The sequence below is a fragment of the Scyliorhinus torazame genome, chromosome 3 (assembly GCF_047496885.1).
Source record: "Scyliorhinus torazame isolate Kashiwa2021f chromosome 3, sScyTor2.1, whole genome shotgun sequence".
Lineage (NCBI taxonomy): Eukaryota > Metazoa > Chordata > Chondrichthyes > Carcharhiniformes > Scyliorhinidae > Scyliorhinus > Scyliorhinus torazame.
Window position 1 is genome coordinate 203,304,399 of NC_092709.1, and position 23,697 is coordinate 203,328,095.

Consider the following 23,697-nt stretch of genomic DNA (forward strand, 5'->3'; position numbering starts at 1 on the left):
TAACAAATCCCATCTGATCTTCCCCTATCACCACTGGGACACAGTCCTCTATTCTTGTGGCCAGGATCTTAGCCAGAGGTTTGGCACCTACAGTCAGTAGAGCAATCGGCCTGTATGACCCGCATTGCTCCGGATCCTTCTCCCGTTTCAGGATCAATAAAATCGAGGCTTGCGACATGGTTGGGGGGAGGACTCCCTTCTCTCTTGCTTCGTTAAATGTCCTCACCAGCAGTGGGCTCAATATCTCTGAAAACTTCTTCTAGAATTCCACCGGGAAGCAGTCAGGCCCCAGGGCCTTGCCCGACTGCTTGCCCACCAGCCCCTTGATTATTTCCTCAATCGGGGCTCCTAGCCCCTCTACCAGGTCCTCCTCCACCCTCGGGAACCTCAACTGATCCAGAAATTGCCACATCCCCTCCATCGCAGCCGGGGGCTCCGACTCATATAATTTACTGTAAAAGTCCTTAAACAACTCGTTCACCCCCGCTGGGTTCAGGACAGTATTCCCGTCTCTACTCTTTACTTTACCCATCTCCCTGGCCACCTCTCTTTTCCTGAGCTGGTGCGCCAACATTCTGCTTGCCTTTTCCCCGTGCTCATAGACCGTCCCCCTTGCCTTCCTCAACTGTTCCACTGCTTTCCCTGTGGTCAACAGCCCAAACTCCACATGTAACCTCCGTCGCTCTCTCAGTAGCCCCGCGTCCGGGGCCTCCGAGTATCTCCTGTCCACCTGGAGTATGTCCTCCACTAATCGATCCCTCTCAGCCCGTTCCACCTTTTCTCTGTGGGCCTGTATCGAGATTAATTCCCCTCTGACTACTGCCTTCAAAGCTTCCCAGACCGTCGCTGCAGAGACCTCCCCCGTATCATTTGTTTCTGGGTAGTTCTGGATGGACTCGTTAACCCGCCCACATTTCGCTTTGTTCACTAGCAACCCCACATCCAGTCTCCACCGCGGGCATTGCCCTCTCTCCACACTAACCCGTAGATCCACCCAGTGCGGGGCATGATCCGACACTGCAATTGCCGAATACTCAGTATCCACCACCTTCGGTATTAGCGCCCTAGCTCAGAACAAAAAAGTCGATTAGAGATTATACCTTGTGGACATGTGAAAAAAAGGAAAGCTCCTTCATCCTCGACCGTGGGGGGACTTTGTCTTCTCACACAGCCATTTCTGGTCCAAGTCTCCATACACCGGAGGGGGTTTTCTCCTTACTGACTCACTCTTCACTGATTTATCCCATAAAATCGGGGGGGAAATGGGGGAAAAAGGCCCAAAAGATCGTTACAGGTGGGAGCTATCAGATGTGCGACCTACTCCTCCATGGCCGCCACCGGAAGTCCTCTATGAACTCAGTTAACCTTTTTAAAACATATAGTGAACATCTTAGCAACCATCAATTCAAATACACCTCCCAAAGAATACAATACTCTAAGTAATCCTTAAACTTTCCTTTTAACATCCATAAGACAAAAAACCTTTTTACAGAAGAACATCAGGTTTAAATTCTCTGCTGAGAGCAGTTATCACTCTGAATTCACCAAATGATCTAGAGATAGTCAATAGATGGCAGAGAGATCAAAATTACACCTTCTTTGGCTGGCTGCAGCTCCAACACTAAAACGAAACTAAAAAACACAGACACACCCAAGCTTTTCCTCAAAGCGAAACTAAAAAGCAGAGCCAGAGCTCAGCTCCACCCACACTCTGACATCACTGCAGCCACTTGAGCAGACAAACATTTCTTAAAAGTGACATTCCCATGACCCTTTCCCTCTCTCAGAACCCACTCCTAATTTGAGGAATTCGTCCCCCCCCCAGATAAAGCCCGCTAAGAGCTGTTCCAACCACGATAAACAACTTTGGCAGAAAAACTGGGAAGCATTGAAATAAAAACAAGAATCGTGGCAAGATGTTCATCTTAGCATATTGAACATGGTGCGCCAATGACAATGGGGGCTGTCCCACCTCTGCAAGTTTGCCAGGCTGGTGTAGTTTAATTTACAAAGCCAAATCCAATCTCGCACCACCTGGACCCCCAGATACCGGAAACTAGTCCCTGCCAGTCGCAACAGAAGCCCCACCAACCAAACCCCTCCTCCTAAAGGGCTAACCACAAAATAGTCACTCTACCCGAAATTTAACTTCTACCCAGAGAAGGAACCAAACCTCTTCAATATACCCATGATGTTAGGGGTGGGTTTAGCACAGTGGGCTAAACAGCTGGCTTGTAATGCACAACCAGGCAGCAGCGCGGGTTCAATTCCCGTACCGGCCTCCCCGAACAGCCGCCGGAATGTAGTGACTAGGGTCTTTTCACAGCAACTTCATTGAAGCCTACTTGTGACAATAAGCGATTATTATAATGTCCCCCATGACTGCACCCGGATCCCTTATTTACAGAAGAAAGTCGTCTGCATACAGGACACCCTGTGCTCTATCTCACACCTCACTATTCCTCGCCACTTGTCTGAGGCCCTCAATGCAATAGCCAATGGCTCGATTGCCAACACAAACAAGAGAGGAGACATAAGACACCCTTGCCTCGTCCTCCTATGCAGCCTAAACGGTCCCAAACTTGTGGTGTTAAGTTTGTACACTGGCGGATGGGGCTTTGTACAACAATCGCACCCACAAAACAAACCCAGGACCCAGACCAAACTTCGCTAGCACTACAAAAAAGATACTGAACTCTCTACTCTACCAAACGCTTTTTCTGCATCCAGTGAGACAATTATCTCCCGTGTTAGCCCCACCATTGGGGTGATAAATACATTAAGTAGCCGCCTCGGACTTCCGGTGACGGCGGGCGGGAGGCAGCTGCGCGTTGGAGGGATCCCGTTCGGGAACGGCATTGTCGGGGGTTAACGCCCGATCCTAGGGCCAGCGAAGGCAGTAAAAGTCGGGAGACAGCACAGAGGAGGGGAATGTCGAAGACCAGCAAAAAAACGGCCGTGAAAAAAGCAGCTGAAAGTCCGTCGGGGAGTGGAAAGGTCACCGCGGGGTCAGTAAAGAAAATGGAGGCTGGAGTACCAGGGGAGGCCACATTGCTTACAGATGAAGAAATAACTAAGGTGATGGCTGCGGAATTCGAAAGGCAGTTTACAAAATACATGGAGACAATGAGGAAGGAGATGAGGGAGGTTTTGAGTGCGCTGGTGGAGGAGGCGATTTCCCCAGTGATGACGGCGGTGGCGAGCGCAGTGGCGGAGGTGCGAGAGCAAGGGGAGGCGCTGAAGGAAGTGGAGGAGACGTTATTGCAACACAGTGATCAACTTGCCTCGATGGGGAAGGAGATGCAGAAGGTGATGGACATTAACAAGGATCTGCGAGGAAAAATGGAAGACCTTGAAAACAGAACCAGGCGACAGAATTTCTGGATTGTGGGGCTGCCCGTAGGAGTTGAAGGACTGAAGCCGACTGAGTATTTTGCCGCGATGCTGGCAAAACTATTGGGGGAGGGGGAGGATCCCTCCCGATATGAACTGGATCGGGCTCATCGGTCGTGGAGGCCTGTACCAAAGGCGAGTGAGCCGCCAAGGGCAGTGACTCTGTGCTTCCGTAGGTACAGTGTGAAGGAGAAGGTCCTGAGCTGGGCCAAGCAGAAGCGGGTGGTGCAGTGGGCTGGAGCTGGTATACGTGTATACCAGGACTTTACGGTGGAGCTGGCGAGGCGGCGGGCTGCCTTTAACCGGGTGAAGAGGGCACTGTACATTAGCAAGGTGCAGTGCAGCATTGTATATCCAGCGAAGCTGAGGGTGACTTATAAGCTCAGGGACTTTTATTTTGGAACGGCGGAAGCAGCAGAGGACTTTGTGAAGGCAGAAGGACTGTGGCAGAACTGACAAATTGAGAAATGGCCATGTGCCGGTGTAACCTCATGACTGTATTTTCTTCTTTTTTGTTTCACTGCGTGCGGGGGTATGGGCTAAAGGAGCCAATGTTGCATATATTTGGACAAGGGAAGTGATGGGACTTTCACTCAAAATGAGGGCTCTTTGGGGTGTAGGTGGATATGCGGGGTGTGTGTGCTAAAAGGGGATCTCTAGGCTTTCCTAGGGCCGGGCAAGGGGGAAAGGGACCCGGGCGGGGGCCTCCACGCTGACTGGTTTAAGCCGGCCAGTGAACGGGAGTGAGGTGGGGGGAGGGGCTGCGGCCATCGGAGCCTGGCAGAACAGGGTCCGAGCGGTCTAGCCGGGGTGGAAAGTTGGGGGGAAGGAACAGAGGTTGGGAGGAGTAGTTTTACAAGAGGCAGTGGACGGGAGGAGCTAGAGACATGGGGGGGTACAACTCCTGGGTATCATGTGCGGTACTCTTTCAGAGGCTTGATGGCGTTGAGTGTAGGGGGGGTGGACTCTATAGGTCAATGGTGACCATGGGCGGTCCCGAACTCCTTTTTCTTTTTCTCCTTTATTTTGTGTTTCCACCGTGGGAGGGTTTGGTTTATTGGATGCATATATTGACAGGTGGGCCGTTGTTTGGGGTGGTGGGAGGATGGGATCGTTGGCATTGTTAAGGGGATTGATTTTGTATTTGTCACCATTTACTGTTTGTGGGTGGGGTGTACATTTTTGAAGGAAAATGTGAAAATGTAGAATTTTTAAAAAAAATTTTAATTTTTTTTTTAAAGTAGTCGCCTCACAATCGCCGACAGTTTCCTGCCCTTCACAAAGCCTGTCTGATCCTTGCCCACTAGTTCCGGGAGACAGGGCTCCTACCTCGACGCTAAGACCATAGCCAAAAGCTTTGCATCTATGACAAGCAGTGAAATCAGGCTCTGTGGGGTCCTTGTGCTTCTTCAGGAGGAGGGAGATTGACACCTGCCCCAGTGTCTCAGGGAGAGAACCCCGCGCCAGTGAATAATTAAACACCGCAAAATCCAACGGGGCCAACTGATAAACTTCTTATAGAATTCCACCGGGAACCAATCTGGCCCCAGCATCTTCCTCGTCTGCATCTTCCCTAAAGCGGTTCAAACTTCCTCCAGTCCCAACGGCGCTTCCAATTCCTCCTGAAAATCCTCCCCCACTTGTGGGAACTCCAAACCCTGCAGTAAGTCTATCATCCCCTGTCTGTCCTCTGGTGGCTCCAACATAAAAGTTGAGACCTCTATTTACCTTGTCTGAGGTGGAAACCAACCCCCACCCCCCAGGTCCCTCACCTGCACATTCTCCCGAGCAGCTTCTGGTCACCTGTTTTAAAAAATTTAGAATACCAAATTCAGGGGCAATTTAGCATGGTCAATCCACCTAGCCTGCACATCTTTGGGTTGTGGGGGCGAAACCCACGCAAACACGGGGAGAATGTGCAAACTACACAAGGACAGTGACCCAGAGCCAGGATCGAACCCGAGACCTCTGTGCCGTGAGGCAGAAATGCTAACTACTGTGCCACCGTGCTGCCCTCGCTTCTTGTCACCTTAAGTGGTGAGCCAAGAAGGTAGCTAGACTACTCCCCATATTCATACACCGCGCCGTTTAAGCACCTCAGTTGGCGCATGCCCAGCCTAGGGACACCAGGTCAAACTGCATTTGCAGTTTCTTCCTGCGTGCCGATAACTCCGGTGTTGGATCACTTGCATATTCCCAGTCTACTCAAAGAATCTCATCCACGTGCTCCTGACTCTCTTTCCTGACCTCCCTAACCATTGGCTCCTGACTCTCCTACCTATGTGTGCCTTCTACGAGATCATCTCCCCCTTAACCACCGTCGTGCCTTCCACAAAGTAGGAGACGAGACCATCCCGTTCTCTTCAATTACACATACTCCTTTATGGCCCTTTATGACCATCCTCATTCAAAATCCAATATCAGCCAATATCCTACATCCAGCCTCCATCTGGTGCACTGCACCAGATCGGCCTCTAACATCAAGTCCACCAAGTGCCGCACGTGGTCAGAGATAACCACTGCCGAATACACAGCATTCTTCACCCCAGGAGGTGCAGGACCCTACCCATAACAAAACAGTTGATCCTCGAGTACACCTTGTGTACCAGGGGAAACAAAACAAAAACTCCTTACCCCCCTGGTGCATAAACCCTGGTCAGCACCTCTCGTCTCCTCTATGAATGCCACCACCCTCTCCATGCTCAAAGGGGTCAGTGGCCTCAGCCTGGAATGACCCAGCTTCGGATCGAACACAGTTTTAAAATCCTCCCCGCCCCCCCCCCCGCGCTTGTGAAGCTGCCCCCACACAGGGTCCCCTCGAAAACCCCCCTTTAAAAAAAGATAAATCCCTCCTACCCCTCTCCATCAAAATTAGCCCCCCTTCCAAAGGCCCTCACCTTCAAGGACACCACAACATAACAAAAATAGACTTAAAGGCACTGTAGAAACACCCCACAAAGTCCCCAACAGTCCTCCTCAGACCGGTCCCAGCTCTCGCTGACGAAGGCCTTCGCCGGCGAGTCAAAGTAGTAATTTATTGAATGAATTGTGGCCCACAGGCGCACCGAGTAAATCATCCCGAATCACACAGCTTTACTATAAAACACCGCCTTGGTCTTGAAGGCCACACACCTCTTCGCCATCTCAGTACCAATTGCCTGCCTAGATCTGTTTTCAAGATCCTGCACCTTCAGCCTCAGGCTCTTGTTGCTGCCCTGTTTCCAACGAGGCGAAACACTCCTCGTGCTGCGACAAGGCCTCCTCCCCACCCTTCACCTTGTGCATTCATAGCAGTCAAGGTCTTTTCTAGCTGTTTACAAAAATATGAATTAAAAACTAGTCTCAACAACAGTAACGATGAAACTATCATTAACTGTTCCAGAAACCCATCTGGTTCACTAATGTCCTTTGGAGAAGGAATCTGCCATTCTTACCTGGTTTGGCCTACATGTGACTCCAGACCCACAACAATATGGTTGACTCTTAACCACTTTCCAAAATGGCCAAACAATCCATTCCGTTCAATGACAATTAGGGATAGGCAAAAATGCTGGCTTTGTTAGCCCATATCGCATCAAGAATTCTTTTAAATAACCATTCTATGATTTTATTCGATGACTGCAAGTCCACTTTAGGAGAAACGTTACCCAGATAGTGGAACTTACTACTGCAAGGAGCAGTTGAGATGATTTGTATTGCATAGATGCCTGGGGTAGCTAGATAAGTACACAAGAGAAAAAAAAGTATGCAGACAGTGTTAGATGAAGTAAGGCGGAAGGAAAACAAGTAAAATAATGGAGTATCAACATCAGCACTCACCAGTTAGGCCGACAATCTGCTTCTGTGCTGTAACTTTTTCCTTGCAAGATTCCCTCATTACTACTTTTAAAAGAGTATGTTCTTGTTTCTAACATCAAATTGAATTTCTCCAACTTCCTCGACTGATCTAAACCCGAAATGACTGGTCATCCTTTCCTGAATATTTTCTCTAGCGTGTAGACCTCATAATTCACAGAAACTTTGGCAATATAATTCCATTAGTCTGAGATGGATTTGAATTGTGGTTTTGGAAAGGAATCAGGCTGTGTGCTTCTCCAACACCTGACTGCAGACCCACAACCTTTTAACATTAATATCAGCTGATGCAAATTTTAAAATGATTTTAAAAATTACAACAGGAGGCAAAAGCAGTTGCATTTAGAAATATCATAGTTGGCTCCTTCAACAGTTTAGTGGATAAAAGTACAGCCAGTGTTTCCCAACCAATAGGAACCAGGGAATTCCACATTGAATTTGCTGGTTACTACCAAATGGCAAGTGCAGAAATGTTAATAGCTCATCTTCAACCAAACTGAACACAGAAGGTATTAAAACCATTAATGTTTTCACAAGGTGCAAATTCAGTTTAAAATATTTCAAAAGCCTTTAATTGTTCATGAACCCTGTTCATTCGGTCATACGCAGATTAGACTACACAAAGATAAAAAGCCAATACCAGAAGCCATGGTAAATGCTGATTTGATAGCATGGATCGGTAAGCTACACACAGGTTTTGTTAGACAAGGAAGCAGTTATCAAATATCATTGCAAACCTGAAAAGATTCAATTTTAAAAAGGTACTAACTTTTTGATTGGCGTGAACTACGTAATACATATTTCTGCAGCATTACATTCCAATACCAATTTGCTTTGAAAGGACTTACTTTGGTTGGGATAAGCATCCTGGAGCTATCATATCCTGGGTTTCTTCATTATTTTGGACAGCTGTTAGGTCCACCATATTAACCTTCACATCATTGGTGAGCCCTGGAAATCTGGGTAGAATGGTAAACATTTTCTCAACTAGACTGTCACCATGATGACCAACAGAACCTGTGGAAAAATAACAATGTTTAGTTATGTTTACATTCATAGAACATTACAGCGCAGTACAGGCCCTTCGGCCCTGCATGTTGCGCCGACCTGTGAAACCACTCTAAAGCCCATCTACACTATTCCCTTATCGTCCATATGTCTATCCAATGACCATTTGAATGCCCTTAGTGTTGGCGAGTCCACTACTGTTGCAGGCAGGGCATTCCACACGCTTGCTACTCTCTGAGTAAAGAACCTACCTCTGACATCTGTCCTATATCTATCTCCCCTCAATTTAAAGTTATGCCCCCTCGTGCTAGACATCACCATCCGAGGAAAAAGGCTCTCACTGTCCACCCTATCTAATCCTCTGATTATCTTGTATGCCTCAATTAAGTCACCTCTTAACCTTCTTCTCTCTAACGAAAACAGCCTCAAGTCCCTCAGCCTTTCCTCATAAGATCTTCCCTCCATACCAGGCAACATTCTGGTAAATCTCCTCTGCACCCTTTCCAATGCTTCCACATCCTTCCTATGACCAGAATTGCACGCAATACTCCAAATGCAGCCGCACCAGAGTTTTGTACAGCTGCAACATGACCTCATGGCTCCGAAACTCAATCCCTCTACCAATAAAAGCTAACACACCGTACGCCTTCTTAACAACCCTCTCAACCTGAGTGGCAACTTTCAGGGATCTATGTACATGGACACCGAGATCTCTCTGCTCATCCACACTGCCAAGAATCTTACCATTAGCCCAGTACGCTGTCTTCCTGTTATTCCTTCCAAAATGATGCACCTCACACTTTTCTGCATTAAACTCCATTTGCCACCTCTCAGCCCAGCGCTGCAGTTTATCTATGTCCCTCTGTGACTTGTAACATCCTTCCGCACTGTCCACAACTCCACCGACTTTAGTGTAATCTGCAAATTTACTCACCCATCCTTCTACGCCCTCCTCCAGGTCATTTATAAAAATGACAAACAGCAGTGGCCCCAAAACAGATCCTTGTGGTACACCACTAGTAACTGGACTCCAGTCTGAACATTTCCCATCAACCACCACCCTTTGTCTTCTTCCAGCTAGCCAATTTCTGATCCAAACTGCTAATCACCCTGAATCCCATGCCTCCGTATTTCTGCAGTAGCCTACCGTGGGGAAGCTTATCAAACGCTTTACTGAAATCCATATACACCACATCAACTGCTTTACCCTCATTCACCTGTTTGGTCACCTTCTCAAAGAACTCAATAAGGCTTGTGAGGCACGACCTGCCCTGCACAAAACCATGTTGACTATCTCTAATCAAATTATTCCTTTCCAGATTATACATCCTATCTCTTATAAACCTTTACAAGACTTTGCCCACAACAGAAGTAAGGCTCACTGGTCTATAGTTACCGGCGTTGTCTCTACTCCCCTTCTTGAACAAGGGGACAACATTTGCTATCCTCCAGTCTTCTGGCTTGACTTAAAGATCAAAGCCAAAGGCTCAGCAATCTCCTCCCTAGCTTCCCAGATAATCCTAGGATAAATCCCATCCGGCCCAGGGGATTCATCTATTTTCACCATTTCCAGAATTGTTAACACCTCCTCCTTATGAACCTCAAGCCCTTCTAGTCTAGTAGCCTGAATCTCAGTATTCTCCTCGACAACATTGTCTTTTTCCTGTGTGAATACTGACAAAAAATATTCATTTAGCACCTCTCCTATCTCCTCGGACTCCACGCACAACTTCCCACTACTGTCCTTGACTGTCCCTACTCTTACCCTAGTCTTTCTTTTATTCCTGACATATCTATAGAAAGCTTTAGGGTTATCCTTGATGCTACCTGCCAAAGACTTCTCATGTCCCCTCCTGGCTCTTCTTAGCTCTCTCTTTAGGTCCTTCCTAGCTAACTTATAACTCTCGAGCGCCCCAACTGAACCTTCACGTCTCATCTTTACATAAGCCTCCTTCTTCCTCTTGACAAGTGTTTTGACTGCTTTAGTAAACCACGGCTCCCTCGCTCGACCACTTCCTCCCTGCCTGACAGGTACATACTTATCAAGGACACGCAGTAGCTGTTCCTTGAACAAGCTCCACATTTCCATTGTGCCCATCTCCTGCAGTTTTCCTCTCCATCCGATGCATCCTATGTCTTGTTTCATCGTATCATAATTGCCTTTCCCCCAGATATAACTCTTGCCCTGCGGTATATACCTATCCCTTTCCATCACTAAAGTAAACGTAATCGAATTGTGGTCACTATCACCAAAGTGCTCACCTACCTCCAAATCTAACACCTATCCTGGTTCATTACCCAGTACCAAATCCAATATGGCCTCACCTCTCGTTGGCCTATCTACATACTGTGTCAGGAAACCCTCCTGCACGCAAGGACAAAAACAGACTCATCTAAAGTACTCGAACTATATAGCGTTCAATTCTGTTTTCTTGAGGGACAACATTGGCAGGTAAGTATTAGAACTCTTCAATCTTCCTTATATACAGATTATCTACCAAATATTGCAGAAATTACTCAGAGTAAAGGAATTCATTGGACAAAAGAAGTGGACAAGAACCTCAAAAGTGCACTCAGAAGGCTTGGTGATATTCTAAGACCCACTAAGATACTCCAATGCTGCACCAGGCTAATTACAAGGGAGGGATACAACATTGAAATTCAAAGGCCTTACTTTTGCTGAAACCCCAGCAATCAACACCAATCCGTTTACCAGAAACTGAACTGGACTTGCCATATAATTACTGTGGCTACCAGAGCAGGTCAAAGGCTAGCAGTCCTACGACTAATAACTCACCTCCTTACATCCTATACGCCTTCGACAAGGCACAAGTCAGGAGCGTAATGGAATGCTCTTTATTTGTCTGGATGAGTGCAGCTCCAACAACACCCAAGAAGCTCGACACCGTCCAGGACAAAGGAGGCTGCTTGATTGTTACGCCTTCCACAAACATTCTATGCCTCCACCACCAATGAACAATAGCAGCCATGTGGACCATCTACAAGATGCACTACTCAGAACTCGCCAAGGTTCCTTCGGCAGCACCTTCCAAACCCATGACCACAATTATCCAAGACAAGTGCAGCAGATACATGGGAACACCACCACCTGAAGGTTCCACTCACCATTCTGACTTGGAAATATATCGCCATTCCTTCACTGTTGCTGGGTTAAAATCTTGGAATTCCCTCCTCAGCACACTGTGTGTATTAACACCTCAGAGACTGCAGAACTTCAAAAAGGCAGCTCACCATCACCTTCTGGAGGGCAGCTAGGGATGGGCAATAAATGCTAGCTTAGCTAACGATGCCTACATCCTGAAAATTAATAAAATAATAATTTATATTTTGTCAAGCATAAAGCTTGCTGGCTCAATGGTTCGACAATGAGTAGCTGAGCCATACAGACCAGGAAAGGTCAACACTGATCCCTGATCTGGGTTGCATGACAATTTCAGCCAGGATGGCCATCGGGATGCAACAACTGGCTTAGGAGAGACAGAACAAAAAATTGGAGAGTGTTCTTGCCACCATTTCTATTCAAGAATGCCGAGGGGACAAGTGGGTCTCACTTGGCAGTTGAGTAATATTTTCCTTTAAAGTATAGAATAAAAATGTAATCAGTAAACTACTCATGAATAGTAAAATCTAGAAATCCACAAAAGGTGTCAATGAATTGCCATTTCAAAGAAACGGTATTGCCATCAACCTTTTAACTCAGATGTGCTGGACAGAAATCAAAGTATTAAAATTCTATTGTTATCTCAGGGTTTTTAAATAGGCACATAGAGAAAAATTAGAACACGTCAATAAAACTGAAACAGATTTCAACTAATGCAAGATCAGAAATGCCACTTATTTTCACAAGGATAAAAATTACTTTGCTCAAGTAAGCAAATACCCGCTTCTTTATCTAATACACTGTTGGTATGTACCTGACTGGTTCTAGATGTTGTCCATAAACATCATGCTCACAATTTACATACACCAATGTCAAAGAACAAGATTTCCATTGGAGAAAACAGAGTTGGAAGAAAAGCAAAAGTAAACTGCAAATACTGGAAATGTGAAATCACATTAGAAAATACTAGAAATACTCAGCAATTCAGACTGTATCACAACTGCAAAAAGATCAACCTGTTTCGCAGTCCATAGATGCTGCCTGATCTGCTGAGTCTCAAATCCACCTCCCTGCCTATTCCCCTTATCCCTTTAACCCATTTTTTAATCAAAAATATATCTATCTCCTTCTTGAAACCATTTAATGACACAGACTCCCACCACAATGGGGCGTGTTCCAAATTCACCACCCTCAGAAAAGTAGTTCCTCCTTATCTCAGTTTTAAATCTATCGCCACTCAACCTATATCTCGTTCTAGATTGCCCCACAAGGAGGGACATTTGGTCTATGTTTACTTTATTAATCCTTTTTAATATTTTATATACCTCAATCAGATCCCCGCTCATCCCAAACTCTGGCAAGTATAAGCCCAAACTGTTTTAATCTCTCCTCAAAAGTCAACCCTTTCATCCCTGGAATCAACCTGGTGAACCTCCTCTGAACTGCCTCCAATGCCACCACATACTTCCTCAAAGGAGACCAAAACTCGACACAACACTCCAGATGTGGTCTCACCAACACCCTATACAATTGCAACAACAGAACTAATCTAGGCTGGACACGAAATAGCAAAATGTAGACAAGTTAAAGCACATGCAAATATCAAATGGAGTTGAGAATTATGACGCGCAAAGAAGAGTGATCGTAGAATTATAGAATCCCTACAGTGCAGAATGAGGCTATTCAGCCCGTAGAGTCTGCACCGACTCCGAAGGAGCACCTTACCTAGGCCCACCCCCACTTAAACATTTGGGCACTAAGGGGCAATTTAGCATGGCCAATCCACCGAACCTGCACATGTTTGGACAATGGGAGGAAACCGGAGCTACGCAGACAGGGGCAAAATGGGCAAACTCCACACAGACAGTCACGCAAGGCTGGAATTGAACCTGGGTCCCTGATGCTGTGAGGCAGCAGTGCGAACCACTGTGCCGCCCGGGATATGAAGCAGTTTTTTAAATTTAGGATTTCTGTTACTACAAAATATCATTGATCAAGCATCCGCAGTAATTTGTTTTTATTCATTGATCAAGTAAAAGCTTGAAGTTTAGAATATGGATCGACTATGTCACCAAAAAGAATAAACAATGATAGTTAGAAATCATACATTCGAAGAAACCAGAGTGAAGATTGAAGTGGATGGTACCACACTGGAACAAATAGGCACGTTTAGTCAAATGATAACAGAAGATGGTAGGTGTGATGCCAAAGTCAAAAGAATAGAAATAGCTAAAAGTAATTTTGTGAGATGAAGAATGTGTTAATAACAAGAAAACTCAAGCTTGTAACGAGAAAAAACTCATAAGATGTGACATTCTATCCACTTTCCTGCAAGTCTCAGAAACTTGGCCAGTAAATAAATATCTGTGGAAGTAATATAGATGCCATTGAAATATGAATGTTAAGACGCATGCTTGATACTTTTATTTGGGTTGCTTTTCTGGATTATTTGGAACAAGGGATCCTGAAAAGTATGTCAATATTTGCATAGGTCTCAGAATGCAATTCTAAGCACAGTTTAAAACACTTTGTTGCTGTATAATAATAATAAGCTTTATTGTCACAAGTAGGCTTACACTAACACTGCAATGAAGTTACTGTGAAAATCTCCTCGTCACCACATTCCGGCGCCTGTTTGCGTTCACTGAGGGAGAATTCAGAATGTCCAATTCACCTAACAGCACATCTTTCAGGACTTGTGGGAGAAAACCGGAGCACCCGGAGGGAACCCACCCAAACACAGGGAGAACGTGCAGACTCCGCACAGACAGTGACCCAAGCCAGGAATCGAACCTGGGACCCTGGCGCTCTGAAGCAACAGTACACTGTGCTATCTTTCTGTAATTTGAAGAAAGCACCAATTCAGCCCAAAGGTCTTGTACCAGCTCTTTTTGAGTGTGGGATCCAATTACTCCGACACCCTCATCCCTTTCCTGTCGTCACAGAATCATAGAATCCCTGCAGTGCAGGAGGTCATACGGCCCATTGAGTCTGCAATGACCCTCCGAAAGAGCACCCTACCTAAACCCACTCCCCCACCCTATTCCCATAATCCCACCTAATCTTTGGACACAAAGGGGCAATTTAGCATGGCTAATCCACCTAACCTGTACATCTTAGAATGTGGGAGGAAAGTGGAGCACCCGGAGGAAACTCTCATAGACACGGTGAGAAGGTGCAAACTCCACACAGTTGTTATACGTTTTAGTGACCGTTGCATGAAGAGTCAAAAGTCCTGTTCCTTTTCACCAAACACCATTTATTTCACTTCCACAGCCTCTGCACAAAACTCTAACAACACACCACCTGACCCAAGGGCCACCTGAAGACCCTTTACATAATAGTGTCAATCATTGGATACTTAACATAAATGAGACAACTAATTGCAATGTCTCTTGATGCATTACTTAACTCTTAACCCATTACTTAACAACAGTCACCCAAGGTCGGAATCAAACCCAGGTCTCTGGTGCTGTGAGGCAGCACTGCTAACCACTGTGCAAGCAAAACTGTTTCCTTGTTGAATGTTGATCCAGTTTCCTTTCAAAAGAAATGAATAAAACTGCTTCCACTACCCTCAGACTGTGCAATACTGATCATGCATTATCTACCACGATTAAAAGCAAGATATTCAATCTCTGCAAGTACTGTCCTCAAAAAAGCATCCTATAAGAGCATAAGTAACAAAGTTTAGACATGTAATCCCTCATCCTTTGTGATGTTTCCCTAATTGGAAGCATTTTATTTTAGCTGGCTTCAAAAAACTGGAGGTGTGGTCCTTTTGAGCATCTCGTATTGTTCCACCTCTCATCTAAAATCCTTTGTCTCTACTCCCTATCCAAGTACCATACCAATTTCTCGATGAGCTGTCTGCACTCATGGTTTCCTCCCTCAGCCTCTGCACCGAGCAACTTCTCATCCCAGGTGATTCCAACCTCCATCACAATTCATTGCCTTTTTATCCTCCTTTAATTGTACCCATGTAAACTCCCCAACCCATATTCAAGGTCACCTATCTAATCTTGCAATGTCATCTGGTCTCACCACTCCCTTAGAGTCAATATCAGAAATGGCTACCTCTGATCACTTTGATGTTAAATGAGAGGGTTTCCCAAAATCTAGAAGGTAACTTGGAACACTGGTTCTTAGTGGTGTACATTTTCAACTTGGTATACGGTGAGAAAAGATTTGTGACTCAGGGAAGAATAGTCCAGTTATCACTTGATCAATAAATAAAGCATATTTATTAACTTAACAGAAGAAAAATGACAAGGAGGAGTATAATACACTACAACACTTAATTACACTGATGGCTATACACACGCAGCATTACATGAAGTTACCCCTGGGTTTCCAACAACCTGAACTCGGAGATGCCCCGTTGTTCCCAAACAACATCCAATATTATATAACTCTATAAGCTAAATCCAGCAGATAATTACCAAGCACAGGTTATTTTCCACATTTGGGAAAATTGTCTTCAGTTGAAGCGAAAGCGAATGTTTCTCAGTTTGAGTTTTGGATCTTAACCGGCTGCCCTTTTGGCAATAACTTCTTTTCGGGAGACTGTTTCTGCAGCTGGGTGTGGCTGTGATGGTAGCTGTCACTGCGTCCCTTTCTCCAGTTCTTGTGCTATGGATATATCATTATTGTGCTCTGGATATATCATGATTTCCCTTTGATGTTACCCACTCTGTGGATCTGACTTTTAGCATATACATGTCAATTTCCTTATCTCTCCACTTTATAGTTACCTCTTCTATACCCATTGTTTTCCCCTCGTCACATTGGTAAACACTTGCTTTTCTCACCGATATGCTAATTCACATATCAAAATCTCTACAGACAGCTGCCCTCATCAACCCCCTTTTTCATTTTATCCCAATTTCATCTTTTAATCTTAAATTTTCCCCAGTTCTTAACACAACTGCACTCTCCAAATCCCAAATATCTAATCTTTGGCCCTCCATTCACCACAATATTTCTGCAGCTATCAACCTGTTCAACCACACCCTCTCCTCCACCTTTGATGTCCTCCATACACTCCGTTAAAATTATTACTTCCTCACACCCTGGCTGTACCCCACCCACATGCTGCAACCCTTAAGTCCAAGGAACACACACTTATGGGGATATGGCACACACCTGGTTTAGTTATTCACCATCAGATCTGGCTGGGCCCCAAAGCACCATCAGATCCTGCTCTCAGCTGCTGAAAAATTATCACAATTCCAGGATCATCCGGGAATAGAAAAGTAAACCCTGGCTTCATTTCACTATTGCAAACCATCTTCTTAAATACCTCTCCCTTGTCCCCTCATCTCCAACATTGTGTGAAGAACTCATGGATTTCTTGAACATCTTTTCAGCTGCCTCTTCCAATTCCCTCCCTTCCCCTAGCTCAGCAGACTGAACTTAACACTCCTCCTTGCCTTAGCCCTGAACTTGCATCTTTATCTATTTCCTCACCTTTGTCAATCTCTTCCCAGCTCCCATGTTAGCTGACATTGTTAATGATTCTCTCTCTCTTCGGGTTATGTCCTTTTTTCCTTTGAACATACTGTCATCATTATACCTCTCCTCAAAATAAAACACAAACAAATCCTCGCGTCCACCATCCTTCCAAACTACCATCCCATCTCTAATCTTCCTTGCCTCGCCAATGTCTTTGAAAGTGTTGACATCTGCAAAATTTTTTGTTTTGTTTTTTAAAAATTTTTTAAGAGTACCCAATTCATTTTTTCCAATTAAGGGGCAATTTAGCGTGGCCAATCCACCTACCCTGCACATCTTTGGGTTGTGGGGGCGAAACCCACGCAAACATGGGGAAAATGTGCAAAGTTCATGCCCATCTTTCCAGGTTACCACAACTGAATCCCTCCAATCAGACTTCCACCTCTGCCACGGTATCAAAATGGCACAAAGTGGCATCCGAGGTGAGAGTGACAAAGGCAAAGTGTCCCCCTTACCCTTCTCAACCTCTCTTTGGCATCAGCACAGTTGATCACATCCTCCTCCTCCAATACCTCTCAATCATTGTCTAGCTGGGTGGGACTACAAACACATCGATCCATTATTATCTCTTGTCATCACAATGTGAAGAATCAACATCCATGGCTTCTCTTCCCAAACCCAGAATTACCACTTGTGTCCCCCAAGGATCAATCCTTCATCCTTGCTTATTTCTGAACTACATGCTGCCCCTCAGCGACATCATTGGAAAACACAAGATCAATTTCCATATGTACGCTGACAACTCCCAGCTTTACCTCACCACCACCTCTCTCAAACCCTTAGTCAATAAGAAGTCTTACAACACCAGGTTAAAGTCCAACAGGTTTGTTTCAAATCACTAGCTTTCGGAGCACTGCTCCTTCCTCGGGTGAAGGCAAGACTTCTTACTGTGCTCACCCCAGTCCAATGCCGACATCTTCACATCATAACCCCTTAGTCAGGCCGCGTATCAGACAGTACTGTGGAGCAGAAGTTTCCTCCAATTGAATACCGAGGAAGACCAAAGGCATTGTCTTTGGTATACACCACAAATTCCACTCCATCACCTTCGACTTTATCCCTCGCTATGGCAAGTGTAGGAGGTGTTTAGGCAGAGTAGAGAAGGAAAAACAGTTCTTGTTGGCAGAAGTGATGAGAATAAGAGAACACCAAATTAAGGTGACTGGCAAAAGGAACAATGGGGTCATGAGGCTAGGATCTGGATATACTCTGCGTTAGACTGTGGTCAACGCCAATTAAATCCAGGCATTCAAAAGAGAATTGGATAATTATCTGAAGAAAACAAATTGCAGGGCAGTGGGAAAAAGAGTGGAGGACGTGGGGCTAGGAGAGTTGTTCTTGCAGAAAGACAGCACTGAATGGCCTCCTCTATGCAGTAACTATTCTATGATTCTAAATCGTTTGCAACCTCGGAGTCCTATTTGACCCAGATATAGACTTTCAACTACATATTCGCACCATCATTGAGACCACTTATTTTCTCCTAGGTAACTTTGCCCAACTACAATCCGTCACAACTGCTGAAAGCCGACTGGGGGTATGCAGGTGGGTAGAGGGGCCATTTGCACAGGCTAAGGAGGGACTGGTGGGGTGCGGGGCAGAGGGGTGTGCAGGGGGGACCTTCGAGCGGAGTTGCCACGCTGGGTAATGCTGGTGAATGGAGGCGAGGTGGGGGAGTGGAGGTGAGGTGGGGGAGGAGGCTACGAGAGATGGCCAGGTTTTTGAAGCTGTACTGGGCAGGGTGGCAGGGGATATGGGATAGTTTTAGGATGGTTGGAGTTTCCAAGTTGGAGGAAGAGAGGAGGCAGGCATTGGAGGAGCTGCTGGAGTAAAGGGAGGTGACAGCATTAGGGAGATGAAGTGGTGGATGGCTCCAGAACTAGGTGACTTTCCGGCATAGTTTTACAAGGCATTTGTGGCAGAGTTAGCACCGCATTTGTTGGGGATGTTCAGTGAGGCGTTAGAGAAAGAGAGTTGCCAGACCCATTGACGCAGGCATCGATCACATTAATCCCGAAGAAGGGGAAAGATATGTTGGAGTGTGGGTCATATAGGCCCATTTGCTTGTTGAATACAGACGGGAAAGTGCTGGCTAAATCGTTGGCGGGGACAATGAAGGGGTGGTCACTGAGGATCAAACGGATTTTGTAAAGGGCCAGCAGTTCTCTCGGAACATTAGGAGGCTGTTAAATGTGGTTATGACTCCATCAGGGGGGCAAGTGCCGGAGGTTATTGGTTCTATGGATGCAGAGAAGGCTTTTGATCAGGTGGAGTGGAGGTATTTATTTGAAATTTTGGGCAGGTTTGGGTTTGGCCAGAAGTTTGTGGTGTGGGTGCGTCTGTTGCATGTAGTCCCAGTGGCAAGTGTACATGAAAATAGATAAGTTCATAGAGTTTTGGGCTGCATAGGGGAACGAGACAGGGTGTCTGCTGTCGCCTTTGGCGATATAGCCCTTAACGATGCCCTTAGGGGATCTGTGGAGTGGGAGCAGGGAGCCCCGGGTGTCGTTGTATGCGGATGACGGTGTTTGTGACGGATCTGCTGGAGAGTACAGGCAAGACCATAGGAATATTGGAGAGGTTTGGGGTCTTTTCTGGGTATAAGTTAAATGTTGGGAAGAGTGAGGTGTTTCTGGTGAATGTGGCGGGGCAGGGGGGCCACCTTCGAGGTGTTGCCATTTAAGGTAGCTGGGGAAAAGTTTAGGTATTTGGGGATTCAGGTGACAAGGGAATGGGCTACAATGCACAGGTGGAATTTGACAACGTTGCTGGAAGAGTTTACGTGGATTTTAAGAGATGGAATACATTACACCTGACACTGGCAGGAAGGATGCAAGTGGTAAAGACGAATGTGCTGCCATGGTTCCTGTTTGTTGTCCAGACCCTTACATCATTCTTCCCAAGACCTTCTTCTGGAAGTTGGAGACAGTGATTTCAGTGTTCCTATAGGCAGGGAAGGTGCCAAGGATGAAGAGGGTTCTGTTAAAGAGGCATAGATAGAAAATGGGGGTTGACACTCCCGAACCTGCTGCACTACTATTGGCCAGTGAATGTGCAGGAGGGATGCGTTGGTGGGGGTGTGAGGCCGCGCGAGTGAGTCAGGATGGAGGAGGAGTCCTGTAGGGGTTCCAAACGGAGGGCTATGGTGACGGCTCCGCTGCCACGAGCTCCAGGGAAGTATACAGGGAGTCGGGTGGTATGGTCGCTGGTCAGGGTGTGGAATCAGCTGAGGAGACACAAAGTTGGAGGGGATGTCGGTGTTGACACCACCGTGTGGGGTGGTGGCACAGTGGCTACCACTGCTGCATCACAGTGTTGAGGACCTGGGTTCGATCCCGGCCCCAGGTCACTGTGGAGTTCGCACATTCTCCCAGTGTTTGCGTGGGTCTCACCCCCACATCCCAAAGATGTGCAGGCTAGGTGGATTAGCCATGCTAAATTGCCCCTTATTTGAACAAAATGAATTGGGTGCTCTAAATTTCTTTTAAAATGTCACCACTGTGTGGGAATCATCGGTTTAAGCCGGGGAGATGGATGGGATGTATGGGAAGTGGAGGTAGGCGATGCTGGAGAGGGTGAGGGACTTGTACTTCAAAGGGAAGTTTACAGGTCTGGATGAGTTGCGGGTGAGATTTGAATTTCCGAATGGGGAGCGAATTTAGATTATATACAGGGGAGGGACTTTGCGCAAAAGAGTGGAGAGCATTTCCCAGGTTGCCGGAAAACACATTACTGGAGCAACTGCTGCTCCCGGATGAGTTTGGGGGGGGGGGGGGGGCAGCGAATCATGCACACATGTTCTGGGGTCGCGAGAAGCTGGAGACTTACTGGGAAGCGGTGTTTGGGATGCTATCTAAGATTGTGAGGTTGGAAGTCAGGCCAGAGGCCATCTTTGGGGTATCGGAGGTGCTGGAGCAGCTGGAGGGGAAGGGGTCTGATGCTGTGGTCTTCACCTCTCTAATTGCCCGGTGAAGGATCTTGCTGAATTGGAGGTTGGATACGTCTCTGGGGATGGCAGCATTGCTGGGGGACTTGAATGACTGACTCCATTTGGAAAAGATTACGTTTAAGTTGAGGGAGTCAGTGGAAGGCTTTGAGACACGGTGGGGGTTGTTCATAACGATGTTTGAGGAACTGTTAGTCATGGGGAGGGGGTATAAAGGGGAAAACTTGTACAAACTGTGGACTGAGAGTTTGTGAAGTGTGTTTGTATATCTTGCCGTTTTATTACTCAGGTTTGGAATAAAGAATTTTTTTGAAAATAAGCAAAGCAATCCAGAAAAGATTGCTAACAGAAAGCAAATTAGACCTAAAGGCATTGGAAGTTACAATCTTAATGGAACTAGCAGCTGAGGAAGTGCAACAATTAAGCTGGAGCACTGAAATCCAGGAAAGGTTTGCCGGGATCCGAAAACACACAGGTTCGAAATTGCCATCGATATGCAAACACTGGGCACACAGCAACTGATTGCTGCAGTAAAGATGCAAAATACAAGGATTGTGGTAAAAGGGGACACATTGTCTCCTTGTCTCAAAAGAAGCACGGTGCCTCAGTGGCACATTGATTATGCCAGCACAGTGGTTAGCACTGTTGCCTCACAGCACCAGAAACTCGGGTTTGATTCCGACCTCGAGTGACTGTACGGAGTTTGCACATTCTCCCCGTATCTGCATGGGTTTCCTTCAGGAGCTCTAGTTTCCTCTCACAGTCCAAAGATGTGCAGGTTCGATGGATTGGCCATGCTAAATTGCCCCGAGGTGGGGTTATGGGATAGGGTGGGGGATTGGGCCTTAGTAGGTGCTCTTTCAGAGGGTCCGTGCAGACTCGATGGGTCGAATGGCCTCCTTCTGCACTGTAGGGGTTCTATGGATTCTATTCTATTCTATGGAAGCACTGCCTCTAAACAAAGATGATGGTGGACTGAACTATTTGGGCATCTGGATATCTTCTAACAATATTGAGTAGGTGTACAGGAGCAAGCAATGCTACAACATTTACCATGACTACTTATGGCTTAGCAAGAAAAATAATCAACTTCCAAAGTTGTTACGGTAAAAATAAATCATAACAGGAGCTAATTATATTGGGATATCGTAATATTGAATATGCGAAATAATGCAGAATAATGGAAAAAAAAGGCAACTCAGATTTCCCCTAACAAAAGTTTTAACTATTTCTTCCCTAATTAAGATACTTATTGATACTCCTAGCTACAGTGTTGTGTGGATATGCAATTTTTAAAAGTTGATGACAACCAGTAACAGTAAGCATAAACTCAGGGTTGCAAAAAGTGTATTGCAACACAACCTGAAACGTGACGGAACGACAGAAGTGTACTTTGTAGAGGAATGAATGGCTATTGTACCTGAGAGATCAAGTGTGCGATCTATAAAGATGATAGATGCTTTATGTTGCGCAGTTTTTCTTCTGTGTTTTGCCTGTGGATAATTAGCAAGCTCTCCTGCAATTATTCTGCCAGTAGGTCCAACTGCAAAACATTCTTCTTTGAGCTGCAGAACTTCAAACATAGAATTCAAGGATGAAACTAGTGACCTGATCTGTATTTGAAGTTCAAAGGGCAAAGACTGGAAATCAACATCGTTCAGGCTGCCGAACTTCTTCTTGTCAGGTCTCGGGCTGTTGAGTCGTTTCAGATCCTGAGGCACAAACGAAAACAATGACGAATAGGCTGTGGTGACAAAAAGGTGGGGAGCAAGGGGCGCGATTAGTATGGGCAGATGGATAACCTCGCCGGTATAATTCATGTTGCCCATCCACTGGCACAGCAGCTCCCCGAACTCCTCGAAGAGCAGTTCCTGGTCCAGTTCGGTCATCATATTATTGGCAAATAGATGGACAGCGTGGCTGACAGCGGTGATCACCACACAGTACTGGAAAGAGCTGAGGCTCACAATGTCGCGAATCACGTCGGATGTATTTCCCTTCAGCAAAGTGCTCACCACAAATACCGCTTTGACCTGCCCCGGGGCCCCCGCTTCGAAGCTGCTGAACTCTTTGACGTTCAGGGCCCCAGCCTGGAGCAGCCTGTCAATCCCGCCCGCCCAGTGCAAGTTCCCAGCGCACGCCGCGTCCATGAACACAACGGCCCTCTTCACCTTGGTGCACACCTTCTCCCAGGTGTGGTGGGCGAGGCCAGTCAGGCCCAGGCCTGCTCCATCACTCATACTGTCTCAGTAAAGCTGCCCTCCCGTCGCTATAGTCACAACAAGAAATTTTCTACACGCCGGTCCCTTAAAGATGACGTGTCACAGAATTGGACGCAAGGTGATGACGAATTGACGTTCCTAGGAATCATGATTTGTAGTGCGCATGTGTACTTTTAGTGCAATGCAGACCTCAGGCAGTTGCATTCTGTAAATATTGATAATAATAATAATCTTTATTGTCACAAGTAGGCTTACATTAACACTGCAATGATATTACTGTGAAAAGCCCCCAGTCGCCACATTCCGACGCCTGTTCGGGTACACTGAGGGAAAATTCAGAATGTCCAATTCACTTAACAGCATGTCTTTCGGGACTTGTGGGAGCAAAACGGAGCACCCGGAGGAAACCCACGCAGACACGGGAAGAACGTGCAGAATCTGCACAAACAGTGACCCAAGCCGGGAATTGAACCGGGGTCCCTGGCACTCTGAAGCAACAGTGCTAACCACTGTGCTACTGTGCCACCCTTGTGCTACTGATTTTTTTGATTGATTTGATTTATTGTCACATGTACCGAAGTACAGTGAAAAGTATTTTTATGCGGCCGAGGGAACGTACACAGTACATACATAGTAGA

At 46.2% G+C, this 23,697-nt stretch overlaps 1 protein-coding gene across 1 annotated transcript in view; it reads right to left on the reverse strand.

Annotated features, from left to right (window-relative positions):
* The window catches only part of scfd2 (sec1 family domain containing 2), a 512,739-nt gene extending 489,595 nt beyond the window's left edge, over positions 1 to 23,144 (reverse strand). The window contains exons 1-2 of the mRNA XM_072496760.1: positions 22,258 to 23,144; positions 8,097 to 8,265 (exon numbers count right to left, since the gene is read on the reverse strand). Of these exons, the coding sequence (XP_072352861.1) occupies positions 8,097 to 8,265; positions 22,258 to 23,077 (989 nt within the window). The 5' untranslated portion in view covers positions 23,078 to 23,144. The remainder of the gene's footprint in view (positions 1 to 8,096; positions 8,266 to 22,257) is intronic.
* Positions 23,145 to 23,697: the final 553 nt, after the last annotated feature.